We start from the raw sequence: 20978 nt of genomic DNA on the forward strand, positions 1-20978 counted from the left end.
AAGCAACAAAGCCTCCTCAAAAGCACATCTTCCACCTCCACTCTGACCCCACACCACAGCTCTGTACCTGTTGCAGCCACCTGCATTCTAAAGACAAATTAACCTCAGCAAGGAGCCCTAAGCTCCAGCAGCCTCGAGGACCTCCTGAGAAGAGGGGCAGGATGAGGAATGTCCCCCTGACTCAGCCTCCCTCCTTCTCCAGAAGCAGCTGGGGCTCCCCCCAGGCTCTGCCAGTGGCTGGACACCAGCACCATGCAGCCCTCACGGGCCGTGGGACAATCAGCGCTCGCAGGAGCACACGTGCAACCACTCAGTCCTCTGAAATTCAAAACAGCACAACACATGGTGGAGGTGAAGCACCCAAACTAAAAGCAAGGCCTAACTCCCTCCTCTACAGAAGGGCAAGAGCTTCCTCAAATGCAAACCCCCTCTGGACAGCTATCCCTTTATCCAGTGGAGACATGAGCCCTGCTGCGGCCACTCCTGACCCAGCCAGGCACGGACCATGCACCCGGGGAGCTCCCTGCCCTCTGCCAGCACCCACAGCAGGAGGGAACAGTTCTGTGTTCCCTGCCCTGAAGGAAGACAGGTGTGAGCCAGCAGCAGCTGCCTCAGGCTGTCACATCCATCTTTGCTCTGTCCTGCCCACTGCTGTCCCACAGACAGCAAAACAAGGCACACGGTCCACACAGCTGGAGGGCACTGGGACCGCTGGGATCGCTCTTCTGACCCACCTTCCTCTGGGTGCTCACACTAACGTGACAAACTACTGAACTGGCAGAGGGGGAAGGAAAACACTTCCATGCCAAGACTAGAGCCTCAGGATCAGAAATGAAAAATTATTTAAAATCGGTATTTTGGGAAATTCTCTGTGAAATGTCTACCTCTTCTACAACCCAAGCAATTCCAGTCTGCTCTAAAAGCAACAACTCCATAGCAGCAGCTCATCCCTTCCCATTTCCTATTAATTTGTTGCTGAAATGCAGACAATTGGCTTCAAGAGAGAACACACACCAACAAAAGGAGCACAGACACAGCAGCAAGGAGTACCTGTGGCACATCCAGACCTGCCTCCACTTGCAAACAACCAGCAACACATCTACGATGTCCTTGATCGACTCTCCAGCTTCCTTCCCAAATCAGGGACACCCCTGCCTATATATGTAACCTCAGAGATCTGACTCCAGCTCACAAGAGGGGAAATCCAGAGATAACAGTCACGGCCACAGCACTGTACAAGTGTTACTTTTTCCCATCTTGCCCAGTTCCTACCCCACAACCCCAGAGCATTGCTGCCATAATGGAGATCCACGGCCTCGGACGGGCTCGCCTGCTGCAACCAGGCCTGTGAGCTGCAGGGTGACATGGCAGGGGTGGACAGACCAGGGCAGGATCACACCACCAGGAAACAGCCAAGTAGCAGCTCCTCAGCCTCTCAAACCCAGCTGTGCTTTCAATTCTAGCAGCAGTTCATGAAGCCACTCCACTCAGACCAGCCCATGTGCCCCACTGTTTGGGAAGTGTTGGGCTCAGCCGGGCCCCAGAAGCACCCACAGCCACTGCTGATGGACAGCTTGGCCGTGCTTCCCCTCTTGCTCCTGCTCTCAGTTCCTGGCTGCTCTCACCCACCCACCCTGCAGCAGCACAGAGACAGCCCTGGAGAGATGATGACTCCTCCCAGCTATGAGACACAGCTCCGGATCAACCGGATCCCTTGGGAAAACGCTGTTTTGTACCAGCTTGTGACTCTGCAGAGTGGGCAACATCACCACCTTTGGAGTGGTGCATCACATGCCCACTACACACAGGAGCACAGCTCTGGAGCTCACAAGGATGGAGCACTGGAGCCACAGCCAAGCCTGGTATCCCAGGGACCCAGCAGAAGGGGTACGGTGGCAGCAAGACAAGCAGGTCTGGCTGAAAAGGAACACAACTTTCCAGTGCTACCTCTGGAGATGCTCCTGAGTTAGCACTGGACATCTCAGATCTCACACACCCCTCACCAAGGATCCAGCTCACAGCCTGGGGAGGGCTTGCCTGCCAGTCCACCTGGTCTGGGTGTAAGGATCAATCAAGTAAACGCCACAGCAGCTCTGCAGTCACCCCCTGCCTCAGCCGAGTAAGGAGCTACACAGTGTCATCTCAGCCCTTGGAAATGCACAGGGACTGTGCCCTGAGTGGGAGACTCCGTGCAGCTGCCTGCCACAACACAACACACAAGGAAACGCAGGTGAGAGCTCTCCTGTGCCAGGCAGGTTTCCTGCTCACCCCTGCACAAATCCCACCAGCAGCCCCAGGCCAGTGACTGCTGTGGGACAGCTTTCCCAGGGCTGCCTCACTCCCTGTCAGGCTACAGCAGAAGCAGCCCTCGCTCACAGCCAGGAGCAGTCCCCCCAGCTGCTGTGACAATCTCCCTGCTCACTCCCCAGCCACGCTGGAAGCACAGACAGGAGCAGAGCCACCTCCCGCCAGGAAGGGCCGGGGCTGCGAGCAAGGCCATGACAGAACAGTCGCTGTGGTGGGACAAGGCTGCCGCGGTACCAACGGAGCCGAGCGGCTGCGGCTGCTGCACCAGCACCAGTCTGGGCTGTGACTGCCCTCGACACCTTCCCCAGGAGACTCGGGCCTGGCAGGGAGGCTCTGTGATAGGGGAGGCATCCGAGCGAGCTGCGGGGGCAGAGCAAAGGCCGCAGGGAAGATCAGCTCGGCAGCAATGCCGTGAGGAGTCTCTGGGCCTGGGGGAGCCAAGAGCCCAGTGCACCCCAGGGTGCAGGAAGCCAACAAGCCTCCCCAGTCCAGCTCCACCATAAGGCAACTTTTTTTTGTGTGTTTTTGGGGTTTTTTTGTTTGTTTTTTTTCTTTTTTTTTCTTCAATAATATTTCCAAGGAAGAAAGCAAAGGGAGATGTGTCTTTTTTTTTTTTTTTTAGAGTTTTTCTGTTGTTGTTGTTTCAGAGGGGTTTGTGGGGTTCTTTTTTTGTTTATGTCATTTTTTCCAAGGTAAAAGGAAGAGAAAAGCTCCTTCAGCAAAGTCCTGTCTTTGCAAGTGATGGGCATTCCTGGGGCAGCGGGTGCACCGTCCACGCAGGCTCGAGTCCAGGTGCCTGCCAGCCTCCCAACCAGCCATCCTCGCAGGAAGGAGTCAGAACAAGCCTATCCTTGGCAAAGGTCCTTTGGTTGACTTCCAAATTGTCCGTGACGGAAGGGAGAGGTGGACAGAGGGAGAGCCAGACCCTCGGGAAGGTGAAGACGTTGGGGAGAAGGGAGCGGGAGAACGAACAGGGCGATGCTCCTGTCGCGGAGGTCGGTGTTGGAGAGGCACCGCCGTCCGTGGAATGGGAGATGCCAGCCGGGTCATGGAGATCAGAGGCTCCGCAGCATCGTCACACGCTGTGGCTTCGGTCCCCCACTGGGGAACCTCGCTCCTCCGAGCTTCCTGAGCGGCTGCCCCGCGATCCGAGGGGGACACAGAGGGGACTCGTTGGGGCCACACAGAGCAGACTTGTTTTGGTAAATCCAGACAAACTTCTAGCAATAATTTAAAACTTGATATATATATATAATAATAAAAAAATCTCCCCTTTCCAACCCAGCCAGAACAACATTTTTTTGAAGAGACACTAAGACATGAGTGTGTGCACAGGAGGAGAGGGAAGGGAAGGGGTGGGTCTGCTGGGAGCGGGTCTGGCTCTGGTCAGGGTAGTAATAGCAAAATGGTGTTTTGGATGCAGATCGTCTTTGCTTTCCAGCCACAAGAGAAGAAAATCGTGTGCGTTGAAGTTTCTCCCAAGCAGCCTATTCCTGGGAGCCCACCTTCCAGCTCCCTTCCTGTCCCACCCCCTCATGTCTGCCCTTCTCCGAGCCATTCCCCACCAACCCACCCAACCCCCGGCAGGAAGCGGACGCTGCAGCCCCTCTACTTCCCCACTGTCTGCGACTCTGCAGCTGATGGGGCAGGGGATTGCTGGCTCAGGTTTTTGGCATCCTCTTGTGCAGGCTGGCTGGGTGAGGCGTGGGCTTGGCTGGATGGGCACTGGCTGACCGTTTTGCTGGAAGACTGGGATGGGTAGCGCTTCCTGCCATCTCCCCCTGACGTCGTAGGGTATCTCTTGTGTCCACCTTCCTCCCCCATGGGTGGCTGGAAGAGAAGCACCTCAGTATCAGCACAGCCTCCTCCAAATGCAGGTGCCCTTCCCAGGTATCAGGAAACAGCCTTCCTGCAAGCCTCCAATTGCAACTTCTCTCCCTGGCCCACACACATTGATCCCAAGCACTCACTTCCCCATCCAAATTTCCTGCTGCCAGGTTTGACAGAAAAACTGACTTCAAAACTGACCCCAGTGCTGACAACTTGCTCTTACCTGCTTTCCACACAAAGGCACAGTCCAGAACTTTGTGAGCCAAAGCTCCACACAATGCTGGCTCTACTCAAACCATCCATGCTCCCTTCTCTCCTCCTTCCTCACTTCATCAGGGAGAACAGGCTCACCCAGTTCCCGTATCCCACAGTGAGTGGGTTTGCCATATTCCAATCCCAAAGTTTGTTCCTGGCCTGGCTGCAATGACTGGGAGTGACAGTAGGTGTCACTGCCCCCTCTCCTGCCACCACCTGGGGACCCCCAAAATCTTCCATCCTCAGATGCTGTTTGCAGGGGCCATCAATGTGGTGTAGGAATTTTTTCTACTCACATCTACTCGGAAGTCCTCGAGGCGCTTGAACTTGCTGAGGTATTCTTGCAGTTTGCTGTTAATGTCCAGATTTTTGGCTTTGGAATATTTTAAGAAGGCCCAGAACTTTTCCAGCCCATAGAGCTGCCCTGGAGCGAAAAAAAACAACAATCCAGATGTCAGCAGGACAAAAACCAAAGAAGACACCTTTCCCCGAGGCTTCCCCACAAACTTACTGCCCTGCTGGTGGGCACAGCCTAGGCAAGATGGAAAACCTGGAGGGAAGCAACCAGCATCAGTCCTGGGCAGCCCCCTTGATTTGGGATGTCCCCAGGCTCAGCTGACTTGGTGGTGACAAAGTTCAGCCACTTCCAGAGCCTTGAGAAATCCCATAGGAAATGGTGCCTCTACAGGAATGCTTTGGAAGAGCTGCAGCCTCCCACTGCCCTCCTCCAACCCCCAGCAATCATCAGGATAGTGATACTCAACCCCCTTCTGTGAAACGAGCAAAAGGACATCCCAGTCCTCAAGGTACAGCAGTATGTGGCTTCCCCAAAATAATGAGAAGAGGCTCAGGAGCACCATGCAGCTGAGCTACATCACTGCCAGTATCACCTACCAGCTTCATAATCCTTGATGGTCTCTTCTTGGAAGTCCTTAAATATGTCTGGCCGGAATTTCTTCTCCAGCCCGTAGCTGTAGTATCTGAAAAGGCACTCCAGACCATACCTGGGAAGGGAGCAGCACGTGCAGCTCAGACACTGATGCACACAGACAGGGAAGCAGCAGCAGGCTGAGAACTACCCAGACCCACCTTCAAGCAAGGCAGAGGCACTGCCTTAATTTGCTCTGAGCCCTGTGAAAGGCCAAACCCCTTGGAAAAGGCCACTCTGTCACTGCTCTTACCTGTATCCCTCCTTCCCATCCTCCACAGCCAGTTGCTTGAACTCCTCATACATTTTCTTGTTGAAGTGATCTCGGAGGAAGAAGGACCAGAACCGGAAAAGCGTGTTCATCTCCTGGGACTGACCTATGCCCAGTCGTTTTCGCTCTGTTTGGGGAAGAGAGGATGGTTACAAGGCCAAGCCTCTCCCAGGGAGCCAGGGGCTCATGTGCAGGAGGGCACTGTGATGACACCAAGCCCCAGCACAGCCCATGCTCCCCACAAACCGTGGGGATACAGCAGCTGCCAGCAGGGCTGTCCTGTAGGGCCTGTGCCCATCCCTGCCCTGGTTCCTGTCCCCAGCAGGGCAGAGCACGGCCACCCTGTCCCACCCCTCAGTGCAGGGTCCCTACCGTTAAGGCAGCGCCGCCGGTACTTGTGGTAGACGTGTTGTGTGAAGCCGTTCTCCTTGAGCAGCTCGTGCGAGGGATGCTGGAACTTGGGCAGGGACTGCGGGGTGCAGCCGTAGCTCCCGACAGCCGGGGTCCCCTCCGAGGGGCTGGAGCTGAGCATGAGAGACTCCTGTCAGCACCCTTCCTTGGCATCACCCACAGAGGGGGTTCACACTTCACCCCGTCACTATCCTGGGTTTGGGACATGAGCCATGGAGTGTACTAGGAAGGGGACCAACATTTCTAATCAAGCCTCATCTTGCTACTCTCCAAGGCCACAGATTTTCCCCACGCCTTTCCAGGAAGGGCAGGTTTGATCCCTGTCCTTTCTGCAGTCACCTAACAGGAGACCTCCCCTGCAAGAACAAATGCTGCTTTTCCCTTTCCTTCCCACACTCCCTCCTTTTCCCATTTCTGCCTCCTCCAGATCCTGCATGCCTGTCTCTGGTACCTGATGGAGGCTGTCCGGGGCCTGTGCTCCCTGGAGTCCATAACCCAGCCCACGTGGCACTCCATCGGAGGGTTCGAACTGTGCCTCGTCTTCCTCTTCCGTGGAGTCTGCAAGACACGGTGCATCAAAGATGTGTTCCCTTCCTCCTCAGGGCCCAGCTGGGAGCCCCAGCTCCTGTCCCCCAGCCCAGCCTGGTCCCACCTTGGCATCTATCGTCCTGCCCTCTTTCACCACTGGGTAGAACCGGGGCGTCTGTGTCGGGTCCTTGAGCTGAGGCGTGCGCGGGGTGCGGGGGGTCCTGGCGTTGCGGTAGTTGGGTGATTCTGGGACGGTCGTGGGCAAAGAGCGGGCGATGGTGGAAGGCTCAGGGACTCCGAAGAGCTTGTTGGCCAAAGCGTCTGTAGGTACTGCAGGGAGAAACCCCCGCCCTGTGTCAGGCTGGGCTCCAGGCAGCGGAGCGTCACTACCAGCCAGCAGCTGGGAAGCAGCAGGGGCAGGAATTCCCTGCAGGAATGCAGGGACACAGCCCAGCTCTCCCACATGAGCAGCCTGAAATCCAGCTTGGCCAGAAAGCCCAAATCCTAGCAACAGATGCAAAGAGCTCCCCACAAGGTATCTGCTTCCTACTGGCTAACAGTAGCAACAAATCCCTGTCCCCACGGACACAGCCCTGGTGTCACACAGGCAAACAAGGTCCAACAGGCAGCTGTCTTCCAAGTACTCAGAAGAGGGTCCAAGAGAAAGCCAAATCCCAGGAACTACATCTGAGTCTGCCACAGTTTCCTCATTCCACTGGGACACCCCTGCTTTTGGGCTCCTCTTCTAGAGCCCCACAGCATTCAGCTGCAAGAGCAACATTAATCTGGGAAAGAGGCAACTCAAAACATACTGTGAACCCTCTCAACTAGATAATCCACCATATCTGTGACCCCAGTTCCTTCTCCCCACCTGCTACCCAGCCTCCAAGACCCTCTCAGCATGAGGAACCTGGACAAATTTGGTCCCATCCATTCATGCCCCATCTCTTACCTTGCTGGAACCTGGGGGGACCAGGAGGGACTTCCTGGTTGGGATCCACAGGGGGCTCTGGGGTCAGGGTGTCAAACTGCTCCCTGCTGATCATATTCACCTTCTTGAAGTTCTCCACCTCTTGCTGCATTGGAGGAGGAAGATGGTGAAGAAACCACTCACCCCATCACAACCACAGCTCTGCTTGAGCAACAGCCACAACACCGGGCCCCGAGGGCAGTCACAGGGCCTGGGTACCCAGAGGGCACCTGCTGCACAGGGGCAGGAAGGGGAGATGCAGCAGACAAAACTGGGCACAGCACAGGCCACTCGGAGCCATTGATGCTGCCAAGCTTCCAGGGATCCCACAAGGCAGCTCCACTAACCAGCACCTGCTTCTTTCAGGCTTTTACCAGCCAGGTCAGAGCCAGGGTAGTAAAGCAGTAAAGCTCAGGAGGAGCTCAGTGACCCATTCTTGGCCAGGACCCCCTTGCCACCACCCTGCATCCCTCAAGCCCCCCTCCCCACATCCTCACAGCCACACTGGCAGCAGGGCACAACACTCCCATGGATCTGAGGGAGCCACACCCTGACACACACTGTCCCTGCCACCCTCAGCTTCTGTCACCCCAGAGAGAAGCACTGCTTCAGCAATGGGCCAGGTATCAAACTCGGAAGCACTGAGCCCAGCTGGGAGCTCCACTAAGTCATCCCACTGCACAGCCATGATTTCTGTCATTGAGTGAGTCCAGGCAAGTCCCCAGGAGTGAGTCTGGGGACCCAAAGGTTTCAAAATAGCAGATGGGCTTTCTATAAAAAGCCCTTGTCTGTATAAACCGACACCAAAATGGAGACGAGCACAGGCCAAGTGCAGCCCAGCCACCTATGAATCCATCACCAACATGTGCAGTCTCCACCAGAATGTGACACAAAGCACAGGGCACTGAGGGCAGTGCAGAGACACCCAGTTCCCCTCACAGATCTGGTGCTGCCAGCAGAGATCCTGGCAGACAGCAGAACAATGGGCCCCATGTTCCAGGTCACCACACTACTGGCACTTTGTCTACCTGGCTGTAGTTTCATGTCTGGTTACAGCGCTGTGTTTATCCCAGATATGGCCAAACATGATGCTGGGAGCCAAGAATCCCAAACGCTGCAGGAGGACTAATCCCAGCTTAGCTCCACCCCACGAGCAGACTGCCCTTTTCACCCCAGCCCAGCAGCCACTGCTGCACACAAGGCTCCCCACAGCCCACATGGATCCCTCCCATCCTCGGATCAGCCGCTCTCACCTTGATCTGCGAATACTCCGGCTCAAACTGCTCTGTCCACAGGTCCTGCTCGTAGTAGTACAGCCCATCATTGATCACCTTGGCCAGCTCCGAGCTCATTTTAGCCCTGGAAGTGTGGTTGCCAGTCCGGTCCCCGCCGGGATGCCGGCGCAGGTACGGAGGGGTCTGCGTCACGATGAGGATCTTGTTCACGTCGCGGTCGTCGATCTCGTAATCAGAGTCTTCGTCTGACCAGTCGGTGAAGGTGTTCTTGCGGCCATCCATCTGCTCCATCTCCTCATCAAAGAGGAAGTCGAGCTCCTCAGGTTCATCTTGGTCCTTCTGCTTCTGCTGCTGCGGCGTCTTTGACTCCTCTGGTTTCTGCAGGTAGCAGAGCAAGGGTGACACAGGGTTAAGCCCACACAGTGACACAAGACCCAGCTTTTGCCCCTTGTTTCTCTACTCCAGCCCGTCTGAGGAGAACACTTCATTTACACCACTGAGGAGTAGCTCCAAAGGGGCTCAGATGGAAATGGGAGAGGCTGGGACATCACTCCCAACAGATCCTACCTGACTGAAGCCTGCCCATGTATGACCCAAGTCACCCCAATCACAGAGACTCCCCATCCAACAGCTCCTACATCACTTACCCTGGGCCTGGCTGGGGAAGGTCGGGGTCTCTTCTTCACTTCAATCCATGTCTCTGAATCCAGGTCTGGCAGACTTGTGGACAGGCCCTTGGGCATTGTCTTCAGGTTACTGACCTCCTCTGTTTTGGTGGGGACTGGGCTGGAAGGACGTGGGGAGCCTGGAGCGGACTCTGGAACCAACAAGAGTCACAAACTGCTTTAGAAGGAGGAAGGGAACCCAGGGGGTGTCGTTACAAATTACCCAGCCATTCTGACAGTATGGCACAGCCTGCAGGACTAACTGGCATAGAGTGGCCAAGGTTTACCAGCACAGTGCCCACGCAAGTGCTAGAGTGGGAATCTCCAGTTAAGGCTATGATACCAGGGTGGCCACAGAGCTTTGCAGGTGACAGCTTCCCAGACACACAAAGCCCAAAAGCAGGTGCTCTGCTTCTCTCTGGGACACCTTCCTGAGAGAGTCTGGAGCCAGATCTTCTCCTGTTGAAACTCTTAACCACAGCACCAAGATGCTTCACGTGCACTCTGGGCTCCTGCCAGCCCCCATGGATGGGGTGACAAGAGCATGGGAAGCCCATGAAGAACAGAAGACCTTTCTGCAGCACTTGGTTGACAGCTCCACACCTGCTGCCCAATTTGTGCCCATTATCTCCTCAATCAGTAAAGGAAGGCTGGATTCACAAGTGTCCTCTGCTCTGCCCCACACTCGTAGCAGACTATTTCCAGACACGCCAAGAGTCTTTCAGCAGGACTGACTCTCTCTGAATCCCTTGAGCCCTAACAGAGGACAAGCCACACTCAGTCTCTCGCATTACCCCACGTCTGGAGGCAGCAGCATTCTGGGGGTCCAAGGACAGAGCCCACTCCAGCTCTGTCACCACCAAGCAGAAAGTCAATGGCAGAGCCCTGCCCTGGGAACACTCCTGACTCTCAGGATCTCAGTCACGTTGCAGTACCAGCACTGCATCCCACACCTCCCTCCACATTCCCACAGTGCTCACCAGTCTCCTTCTGGAAGCTCTGTCGGGGCACAAACTCGGGGCAGTTGATGAACTGTGAGAAGTCTGTCTGTGTGTAGTCTGCCATAGGAGGGCCAGGCAGAGCCCATTTTTCTGGCTGCTCTTTTCTCCTGATCTTCTCATCCACAATTTCCACCACTTTGCTGTCCTTCAGAGCCTGGAATCAAGCAGTACTTGGTTAATTTAGGGCCTTGTTTTGGCACATTGAGGGGTTCAGACCAAGCCACTCCTTCCTGGGAGGACTAATAGAAGGCAGGAGCAAGTCAAGGACAAGTGAAAGCTCCACTTGCACTTCATCATGGTGAACAGGCATTACACAAGGGTGGTGAGAAGCAGAACAAGGAGGAAAGGTCACCTTTCCTTGCCCTCACCTTGATGATGAGGCTGATGTCGGTGGTCAGTGCCTGCACCCGGTGGAAGCTGGCGATCAGCGTGATGGGCAGGAAACCGTCCGAGTCCATCTTGCGGCGCAGGAAGAAATCTCGCTCCAGGTTGTCCACGCTGAAGTAATATTCTCTGCATGGACAACGTGTCAGTGAGAGAAAGCCCCAAAACACCATCCTCTGGGCACCCCCAAGGAAATAACCCCCTGACACACTGAGGGGAGCAAGCCTGGGGAGCCCAGATGTGGGTGGTGCTGGAAGCAAAGCACAGTCAACACCTTGGCTCCAACCCTTCCCATGGGATTGGCTGCACAGTCCCCACCACCCAACAAGGACAGGAGGTGCTCACATCTGCCTCTTGATGTAGTCCTTGAGCAGCTCCTGGTCCACGCTGTAGAGCTCAGCACTGCTGATGTTGTCGAAGTAGTAGGTGATGTTGCTGGCGTACTTCTGGGTGCGGGAGCCATCCGAGCCCTCGAATTTCCGGTATCCGTACTGGTAGTCAAAGTGCCCTGGAGGAGACCAGGAAGGGTCAGCACAGAGGCCCTGGGATCTGCCAAACAGGCTGCACTGCCAGGTGGGGCTGGACTCCTGCACAAATACTTCCCCGCTTCCTGAGGACCCCATGCCAGCCCACATGGAGCACCCACATCCCTCATCCTCCTGCTCTCTGCCCCTCCCACAGAAGAGGCCAGGAACCCTCCCAGTTACCCCAAGGGCAACTGGGCAGTCCAGCTGACACACAAAGGCTCTACACTGAAGCTGCACTGGTGTTAGCACAGACACTGCCCAGTCAAATGCCAGGACAGATGCTCTTCCTCACTCAAGCCATAACCCCTGCTTGGCTCTCAAAAGACATAAAGTCTTCACAGACTATCAATATGCTTCAACTTCTGCTCACAGAGGTACTGCAAGGGACAGAAAACAAGAAGAGTTTGGCCTGAGTAGCAGGAAGACATCTGCTTTTATAAAAATACTAGTAAGGATTATTTGCTTTGTTAACAGCAGCTCAACTTACTGTCTGCAATTATCTGGCACAGTATTTCCTCGTATCCCTGGAGTTCTCTGCCCCCTCCCAGCCCACTTGAGAGCCCCAAGTCTCTCAGGCACACAGACACAGAGCTCTGCACACTGTCACTCTCCCTGCAGTCACAAGAGCACACACACAATGATCACCTCCTCTGCCACGGCCACGGCCCCTGCCCCGGCCACGGCCTCGGCCCCGGAAGGTTCCTCGCACGGCCCCTCCCTCGCTCTTCACGCTGGAGGTCTCATCATGGTCCTGCCAGCTGCGCTCGTGCTTGTTGTCAGGGTGCCAGCCTGCAGCACACGGGGAAGGAGAGGCAGGAGGGGTGTGAGGGCATGGTATCACCTCCCTGGAGCAAGCCTGCTGCACCCAGAGCCCTCTGAACACAGAAAACCGGCCCCTGGGCACCAGGGCTTGCTCTGCCCCATGGCCAGGCCAGGAGCGCGTCCCCAGCCCGAGCCCCCACCTTTGAGCTCGCTGCGGTTGTTGGAGGGGTGCCTGTGCTGCTCATTTTGCCGGTTGTTCCGAGAGGCTGTTTTGTCCCTAGGCACTTCTGACTTCATGTCTATCTGCAGAGGGACCCACTTGTGTTTGTTGCCTGCAAAGGGACAGCGTTTGGGTGTGACACAGGTTCAGAATGCATCTGCTTCCTCCCCTACAGCCCCCTCTTGCCATGCAGCCCCCACACATGGAGGAGAGAAAGCAGCAGGGCCTTTTGGACAGACCCTGTCCTCCAACATCCCTCCAGGCCTCACTGGATGCAGAAAAGCTCTGACCAGGACTCTGAGACATGGAGGGACTTGAGTCAGAACTTGCCTGTGGCAATTGTCACAGCACTTGTCCTTCCTCTGCTCCTTTCTGCCTGCCCAGGCTGAGGCCAGACTGAGCCCAGGTGTCAACCACAGCTGATACAACCCACAGTGAGGGGCTGTTCTGTGCCACCACGGAGCACACGGGAAGGCAGGCTCCTGCCCTGCCCACACTTGGGCCCTGTTCCACCTGCTCCCACCAAAATGACACCTGAAGCCTGCAAACACCTTTTCCCACAGCTGTCCCTGCACTGAGATCATGTCCTTTAGCAAGGCCTCCAGGGAAGGCAGAGGATGCTTCCACCTGCCTGTGGACTGGGAATGGGGAGACAAGTCTGAGCCAGGGGACCGTCCCCACCAGCTCCTGCCTTACCTTTCTTCTTCTGGGCTGACTTCTGGTTGTCATCATCACCATTCTTCTCTTCCCCAGACTCATCTGATTTGGTTTTCAGGCTCTCCTTGCCATCACTCCCATCCCCCTTTTCCTGCTCTTTCATGTCTTTCTTGACAGGCAGCTTCCGCAGGGACGGTGCTTTGTGTGGCTGCTGGGGACACACCAGTGCAGGAAAGATGTGAGAGGTGGGAGTAGTGAGGAGCTGGAGGCAGACCCCAGCTGTCCCTGACTTTGCCCTAGGCTGGGTGCATCCCTGCTCTGTACCTCCCAGAGCTGAACTGCTCATAGGGAAGGGTTCATGGCTGAGCAGGCAGGGGCTCATTGAGAATAAGATAAGCTGACAGGGAGACCTCGTGCTCATGGACGGGCTTGTCCTGTAAAGGACCAGACTGAGCCAGTAGCAAAAGGGTGACCACCTTGCCCTCACAGACAGCCAGGAGCCAGCAAAACAGCATCCAAAAATAGAAAGGTTTCAATGCCACCCATGTCCTCAGCAGGGAGGAAGGACTGAGCCCTTTCAGCACACCAAACCTTTCTAGTGCATTTTCAGTTCCTCCTGTGGAACTCCTGACTTTGGCCCAGTCCCCTCCTGCACAGAACAGCCCTGAGGAGAGCAGGTTTGGGAGCTGACCTACCTGCTCCAGCCAGCCCAGGGCTTAGACTGGGTTCCAGGTTCCCAGAATAGCACTGAGGGAGGCAGTCTGCCACATGGGCAGCCCTAAAAGGAAATTCCCTGCACACTATTCCTGGCTGCCTCCACACTGACACTCGGCACCCCAAATGGCCTGGCTCAGCCAGTGCTTCCAGAGGGGTAGGGAGGTCTGCAAGGGCCTTATCCTGCTCATCACAATGGTTCTGTGTTCTCACCTGGATGCTCTTGTGGGCTATTTCTCCAGGTGTTGGCCAATTTGTGGCATCACCAAAGTCACCAACCTTGTACCAAAGAGAAAGGTCTCGTTAGTGCACAAAGCTGCAGGCATTCCCTGCAGCAGGGAAAAATGCCTTTCACCCACCACTGTCCCACAAACAGCTGTCCCCAGCAGCTGGAGGGGGACACCCACACTGCACATACACAGCCCCTCTCCCCACCAAAGCAGGAAGCCTGAACTAATTCCAAATAGCTGCAGACAAGTTTATGTCCATCAGACATTGTAACGAGCCTGCCACCACTCCTGCAAGCTTCCAGCCTCTCACCAAATATTCTGACCCAGCAGCAGCATTTGGCAGCAAGTTGCCCAGGATAATTCACTTAATCCCAGGCACCATCCTCTGGACAGGGAAAGCACTCCGCTTACAGCATTCTAAATACACCTGAAGCAACTACATCCCACTGAAGAAGCTCTTCCACCTAGTGGTAGCCACAGTCAGGCATAGCCCCAGTGAAGTGCCCAGCTACAACCACCACATGCTGCCAAGCAAGCAAGGGGATGTTCTCAGAGTAGGTGAGAAAATTCAAGCAGGTGAAGGGAACTCCCTCATTCCAGTCACTGCATGGGCACATGGGGAAACACCAACTACTTCTCTGCTGAACAAATGACCTGCTCACTACCATCATTTCTATCTCTTTCAGGTTTCATAGGACCTGCAGGACACTGGAAAGAAGCCAAAAGCAGCCCAGGTACCAACTGAATCACGGCTGGGCACTGAGTTTACCTGGGCACAGAAACTCCTCCTTGTCCTTGTGGAATTTTTATTTCTGAATTAATTTGGAGTCCAATTAATTTTTTATCCCTAAGGAGATCACATCTTTACATGCAGGTCCCATGCTCCTCTGCCCAAGAGGCAAATTTCCTGGGAACACTAATTCCAGTGCAGAACCATGCCTATTTCACAGAGAGGAGCACCTTCCATCCCCAGGGCCCTCCTCCCTCCAAAATGGAACAGAGAAGCCAAGTCCTATCAAGTTGCAGATACATCTCCACTGGCTGCTGGGAGCCAACACCAACAGCTCCTGTCCCCAGCTGTGCCCCAGAAGAAGCTGTCCCTCCACCATCACCACTGACTCCCTACAACAAACTGCCCTGCTTCCTCCAGAGGAGCTGCTTTGTCTGACATCAATCCCCCTGGCTCTCTGTGTGCCAGGGAGGAACAGACGGCACAGGGAAGGATAGAGCTGCAGACACATCACTGTCATCACCCTGCCTGCACTGCACAGCTGGGCATGGGCTGAGCCCACACGTTTGGGGTGTCCTCACAGTGGAGTGAGAGGTTTTCCACATTCAGGACTCCTCCAAGTGCCTCCCTGTTAAGAGGGGAGGTGAGAAGGTCTCTCCTGACCTAGCTCAGCAGAAAACCAATCAGAGCAGCATGCAAGGCCCCTAAAATGCTGAAGAGGAGATGGAGAACAAGGCCAGCACAGCAGCCTCTCCACAACCAAGCTTGTGAAGGGAGAGCTCTGCTCTCCAGACCCTCGAGAGGCTCATGCAGCACTGGAAACTGGGGGCCAGAGAGAGGAGAGCAGGCACAGCCTTACCTTGCTTCCTTTCCTCTGTCTCGGGTTGGCAGCCCTCACCACTTTCGCTGGAGTTGTAAGTTCTGCAAGAGAAGGACAACAAAAGTGTTAGAACACAGCTGAGGGCTGTGGGTGGGAGTGTTGGCTCTGGAGAGAAGTGGGTAGGAAACAAAGCAGCTCCCCCTTCAGCAAAGGAGGGCTGAGAGGAAAAGGTAAACAGAAAACACAGCCAGCTCCTGACTTGAGTCTCAGAACTGCCCCATTAGATCAGAAAACTCCTGTCCAATCCAGGTGGCCCAGAGATGGACTTTTAACCCTATCCTGCTGCAGGAAGGCACTCCCTGCCTTACCTCTGCCCTCCCCTCTTGCCAGCCAGGGAGGAGGAGGGGGGGAAAGGAGCTCAGCTCATGCTGCAAAGCACCCACAGAACAGCAAAACAAACATGGCCTTGAAAAGCCAAGACCCATCACAGCACCTGAGGCTGGTGCTCCCCAGGGAGCAGAGCAGGGCTCTGACAGAGGGATGCAAAAGTCTGTGGCTGCTGAATTCTGGTTTGAAGTCAGGCATCCCAGCAGGACAGCAAGTTCAAGAGAGGAAACATAGAGAGAGAATGAGCCAGATACATTAAGTGCCTAAATCCTGCTACAGCTGTAAGTATTTAGGCACTCAAGCACCTCTGGGGTGTTTTAACACATTAGAGTGAGACTGTTGGGGTTCACACCTCCACAGACTTCACAGCAAGTCAAGATCTCAACCTCACCATGGCCCATTTTGGCTCCAGCTCACACACCACCTCCTTACAAGCAGAAATGAATTCAGCTTGCTTTGCCCCTCAGGTCTGGCTGCAAAGTCTCTGATCAGGCTTACACAGGGCATGCAGAGTCCAAGCAACAGAGCAGCACAACTCTGCCTAACACAAACAGCCCCACAAGGACCACGGATGAGGGTCTCCTCCAGGACACTGGTATTCCACCTGGGCCCTGCCCCAAAGGGCAGCCTGTGCCAGGCTCCTGCAGCAAGGATTTCTGCTGACTCACTGGCTTTGCTTAGAAGAAAAGCAGCCCTGACTGGGGTAGGGTGAGGGTGGGAGGATCGGCACAGGCTATCTGGGGATGCCCCGGGAAACACCCTGAGTAGCCTACTCAGCTCTGCTCAAAGCTGCCTTTGATCTCCTTCGAAAGGCTGGACAACTTTGCCTAGATGATCAAAACCGGTCCCCTTCTGAGGCTCGAAACCAGTGATTCATCCTGGCCTTGCTCAGAGCTGGAGGCTTTGAAGTGTCAATAAGGCAGAGTCAGGCATGGCAGGACAGAGCCACGTGCACTCTCCTTCCCCAATTCTGCTCTCTACGGCTCCTGCATGGGGATTTCAACCCCAGAAGAATCCAAGCTCTCAGCTGGGTCCCTGGATCCTCCCCTTTTCCCCCAGGACCTCCCCAACCCACCTGCAGTGCCTCCCTTCATAAGCAGCAGCAGTCCCACGTGTCCCTCATTTGTCCCACGTGTCCCTCATTTATTCCATGTGCACTTCATTGAGAATCCTGGCTCCACGACACAAAGCTTGCCAGAAGGCTTTTAAACTTCCCTGCTAGTGTAGGAAGAGCCAGCACTTTCAAAACAGCCCCCAAAATCTTCCACTTAACGCCCACAGATGTCACCAACTAAATATAGGCAAAAGGCACCAGGAGCTACAGCACAAACCCACATCCAGCACAGTTTTCCATAGATACAGAGGACCCCTGCCTGCTCCAGCAGCACTGACAGGACTGGCTCAGCCCGCTGAGGCTCCCATCTCTGGGGCTGGGGGACAGCAGGGCTCCCTCTCTCCCTGCCAGGATCACATCCAGGCGCCTGCTCCCACCGCAGCACAGCCCCAGCGCCCACAGCAATGGCAGCTGGCCCTTTCCTCCAGCTGCTTCACCTCAGGAGCCCTCAAAGCCATGGAAGTTCTTGTGCTTTTCTTTGGGAACCAGGCAAAGAGAGGGGCCTCACAAACAGCAATGAAAGGGGATGAAGGGGCAGAGGCTGCAGGGGCAGATGCTGCAGACTCCATCGTCTCTGCGGGGGAGGGAGGAGATTGTTTAAAACAAGTTCTGCCGCTTTCCTTATCTGCAAGATATGAACAGGGATCCCTTATCTCGCTGAGGTGCTGAGAAGACTAATTAGCATTTGCAGAGCACTGCGGAAGACAAAACACAAAGCAAAGGGCTGCAGCCCGGGAGGGAGGGAGGGAGGGAGGGAGGGAGACTGCTCAGGCTGGTGCTGTGGGCATGTGGAGCATGGATGGAGCTGAAATCCAGCAATTCACGGTGGAGACCAAAGCAGGAGACCGAGAGGGTGTGACTGTGCTGGTGGACACATGGCCAGACACAGCATCTGCTGAGCCAAGACCACAGCAAGCAGAGGTCATGCACGCCTGGCATCTTCCAGGGCACAGCACCATAACCAAGGGCATCAGAAACACATTTTGTGGTCCTCAGCTGAGAAGACCCCCTGCAGGAAAACCTCAGTGCATCAGCCTGGGAAGTGGAGAGCAAGAGAGCGCTGCTCATCCCATACAGGAGCTCAGCACGAGCAGCGAGGGACACTGGATACTGCCTTGGTGCACAGCCGAGCCTTTAGAAGCTGCTGACAGATGTCTCAGACCTCTGGGTGTCTCACAACCCTCCTTTTGCATCTGTTTGGTGGCAGCGAGTAATTTCAGATGCACTAGCAGTGCCTGACCACCTCCTTGAACACAGGGCCTCTCTGTGTGAGGGGACAGACAAAACAGCTGCAGCAGGAGCCAGGGCCTTTAGTGGTGTGAGGCTGGCACGGGGACAGCGGGCAGGGAAGCAAGGAGCAGCTTTGCCTGCGGCCACAGAGCAGATGCTGGCACAGCCAAGAACAGAAAAGCAGGTCTCGAGTTTTGATCTGCTGCCTGCAGCCAGAACCTGATCATTTGCCCAGCCATGGGGTTGCCCAGCCACGAGGAGATTATTCCTTAGCAACCAAGGGGATGAGGCACAGGTGGGAGCACCCACAGCAGCCTCAATGCTGCCATCACAGCCAAACCCTGCCCGTGGCTGTGCCACAGCCAGAGCACTCGCTGGCTTTGGACACTCACTCCCCAATGCACCTGACAAACACCAAGGGCAAGGCTGTGCAGACACCTTGTGCTTTCCTGCAGCCCACACTTGGCTGGGGCACCGAGCCCTGGGCTGGGAGGCTCACAGGGGCATCCAGGTGAGCAAATGCTTCTTCTCTGGAAGAAAAGCCCTTGCACAAGGACCAGACAGCCAGACTGATGGCAGATCCACAGCTAAGTGTCCCTCCACCCCAACAGGGACACATGACATAAGACTACTGAGCTCAGCCAAGGAGACATATCTACTACCTTATCTGGGAAAATGAAACCAAACACCCAGCAACTGTTTCCTGCCTTTCCTTGCATCCAATTGAATTTATAATGGAATTTTAGAGAAGGTAAATGAAGAGAGGGAATAAATCCGCAGTGCTGGGCAGAGACCTGGCATTACTGGAGAAATACCTGTACCTATAGCAAGAATGCTGTAATGCCTGCTCCAGGTGTACCACTCATGCAATGCAGACAAGGGCTCCCAGAACCCCAGCAGCAGCTGGGCAGCCTCAGAGGGCTGCTCAGGCTCCCAGCAGGAATGCAGAGTCCTCAGCTCTGGCGCACTGTCCCTGACACAGCACCCCCTCCTTACCCAGCAGCCAGGATGACAGAAAGGAGCCATCCTGCTCCCTGCTCCACAGCCTGGCACCTACGAAAAACTGCTGATAAAGGTGATACCAAGCCAAGAGCCCGGACTTTGTGCTGAAGAGGCTGAGGCAGGGGCGCATGCTCTGTGCTGCAGGTCCTGATGGGGCTGCAAGAGCCAAACCAATATCCTGAGTTTCCCCAGAACCCTGGCAAGAGCTCGAGGGTGCAGTGTGGGACAGACAGCCACATGCCCAGCAGTCCACCAGGACCCACTTCACTCTTCGGTCTCTGAACAATACTTCCTCCTTCCCACACTCCACAGAACACTCTTGGCACATGTGAAGACTGTAAATCGTAACTAACACACCTGCTCTGGCATCGAGGTTTTTAGATGAGAAAGAGCCAGTGCAGCTTGGGCAAGGGTGAGTTGGGAAAAATGTTTAAAAATGTTTCTGCGTGGGATTAGCTGTTTTCCCAGGAGACAGATAGCTCCTTCAGAGTCATTTCCTGAGGGCAGGAGAGTCCCTTCTGGGGTACTGACACATAGGAAAGATGTGGTGAAATAGCACCAACCTACAAAGAAATTCCCGTAAGACAGACCCAGTAGGCAACCAGCCACAGCCAGGCCTGCCAGGACCCTCTGTGGCTTCAAGAATCCCCTTCCTGGCCTGAAAGAACACCTAGGGAGCCAACAGAGAACAGCTCCAAAAGTGCATCCCCACCTTCCCAACATGGGAAACTCAGGGCACCAACCCTGTCCCTGTCCTTGCTCCAGGCGGTCTGATCTGCACAGCAGCAGGAGCATGACATGGATTCGGAGACTCCTGTGGCACTTGTCACTGTCCATGCACTCAGCGCAGGACTTGGAGTCTGAGCCTGCCCAAGCCATCAGAGGACACAGCTGGTGAGCTTCATGTCCACCAGCAGCACACAGAGACATCTGCAGGACCACTCCTGCAGGCCAGATGTGACCTGCAAGCCAACAACAGCAGCCTGCCTCTCACAGACAGTGACAAAGCTCTTTTCTTTTTGAGTCCATCCCAAAGAGGACCCCCTGAAGTTACAGGCAGAGAAGCCCTGAAGGATGGGCAAACACTTTATGCCCCTTTTGTGGATGCTGCACCCATTTTTACATCAGCAGGAGCCTGTGGTGGGCAACACACCCTTGCTGTAAAGGGGCTGGGAAGCACTGGGAGATCGGAGGGGACCTCAGCCTCCCCAGAGAGCCATCTGGTAGCACCCCTGTGTGCAGAGGTGCAGATACCCCCAGAGACCAATCAGCAGAACCAGCTCTGCCCTGCCTCCCAAGGAGCTGCTCCCAGCACGGCCTCAGCCGTGTGCCAGGGCTGAGATGGGAAACACTTGTCGCTGCAGCTCCACACATGAGCGGAAAAGCCTGGGATTTATAGCACTGACTGCTTGGCATGCTCACATTTTGCTGAAGGCATCACAAGGCACACAAAGGCAGAAAGGTTCAGGACAGGCTTAGCCCACAGACTGCACCTCCTCTAGGTTTGCAATGTTTTACAGCTCTACCTCCCACCAAATCACAGTTGCAGTCGGAGGAGCGCGAGTGCATGGAGGGAGAAAAAAGGGAGCACTGGATGGAGTTCTCCAACAGCTTTAAATGAGATGTTATCACAAGGACATCTTCCAGCACAAACAGGTTGGTGTTTGGAGCCCCACAACAGGGGCTCCCACCTGCTCCTGGGGACTGCAGAGAACCACAGTCAGCCCCATCACCTGCAGCACATGGTCTCACAGCTCCCAGTAGGCAGCATGCGGTGTGGCCTCGCTTACAAAGGCAAGA

The 20978-nt window shown here is 55.3% G+C and overlaps 1 protein-coding gene across 5 annotated transcripts in view; it reads right to left on the bottom strand.

Moving 5' to 3' along the window:
• Positions 1–2968: 2968 nt before the first annotated feature.
• The window catches only part of LARP1 (La ribonucleoprotein 1, translational regulator), a 41342-nt gene continuing 23332 nt past the window's right edge, over positions 2969–20978 (bottom strand). For 4 of the 5 annotated variants that reach the window (XM_058848307.1, XM_058848311.1, XM_058848309.1 and 1 more), the window contains 18 exons: positions 15485–15546; positions 13879–13944; positions 12991–13162; positions 12275–12406; positions 11958–12101; positions 11131–11293; positions 10770–10914; positions 10381–10555; positions 9383–9552; positions 8754–9113; positions 7483–7606; positions 6655–6860; positions 6454–6560; positions 5964–6115; positions 5574–5718; positions 5287–5396; positions 4689–4816; positions 2969–4137 (listed from right to left, as the gene is read on the bottom strand). In XM_058848307.1, the coding sequence (XP_058704290.1) occupies positions 3916–4137; positions 4689–4816; positions 5287–5396; positions 5574–5718; positions 5964–6115; positions 6454–6560; positions 6655–6860; positions 7483–7606; positions 8754–9113; positions 9383–9552; positions 10381–10555; positions 10770–10914; positions 11131–11293; positions 11958–12101; positions 12275–12406; positions 12991–13162; positions 13879–13944; positions 15485–15546 (2783 nt within the window). In that variant the 3' untranslated portion in view covers positions 2969–3915. The remainder of the gene's footprint in view (positions 4138–4688; positions 4817–5286; positions 5397–5573; positions 5719–5963; positions 6116–6453; positions 6561–6654; positions 6861–7482; positions 7607–8753; positions 9114–9382; positions 9553–10380; positions 10556–10769; positions 10915–11130; positions 11294–11957; positions 12102–12274; positions 12407–12990; positions 13163–13878; positions 13945–15484; positions 15547–20978) is intronic. The other variant, XM_058848308.1, reaches the window with a different exon arrangement.

The sequence above is a fragment of the Poecile atricapillus genome, chromosome 13 (assembly GCF_030490865.1).
Source record: "Poecile atricapillus isolate bPoeAtr1 chromosome 13, bPoeAtr1.hap1, whole genome shotgun sequence".
NCBI classification, from domain to species: Eukaryota; Metazoa; Chordata; class Aves; order Passeriformes; family Paridae; genus Poecile; species Poecile atricapillus.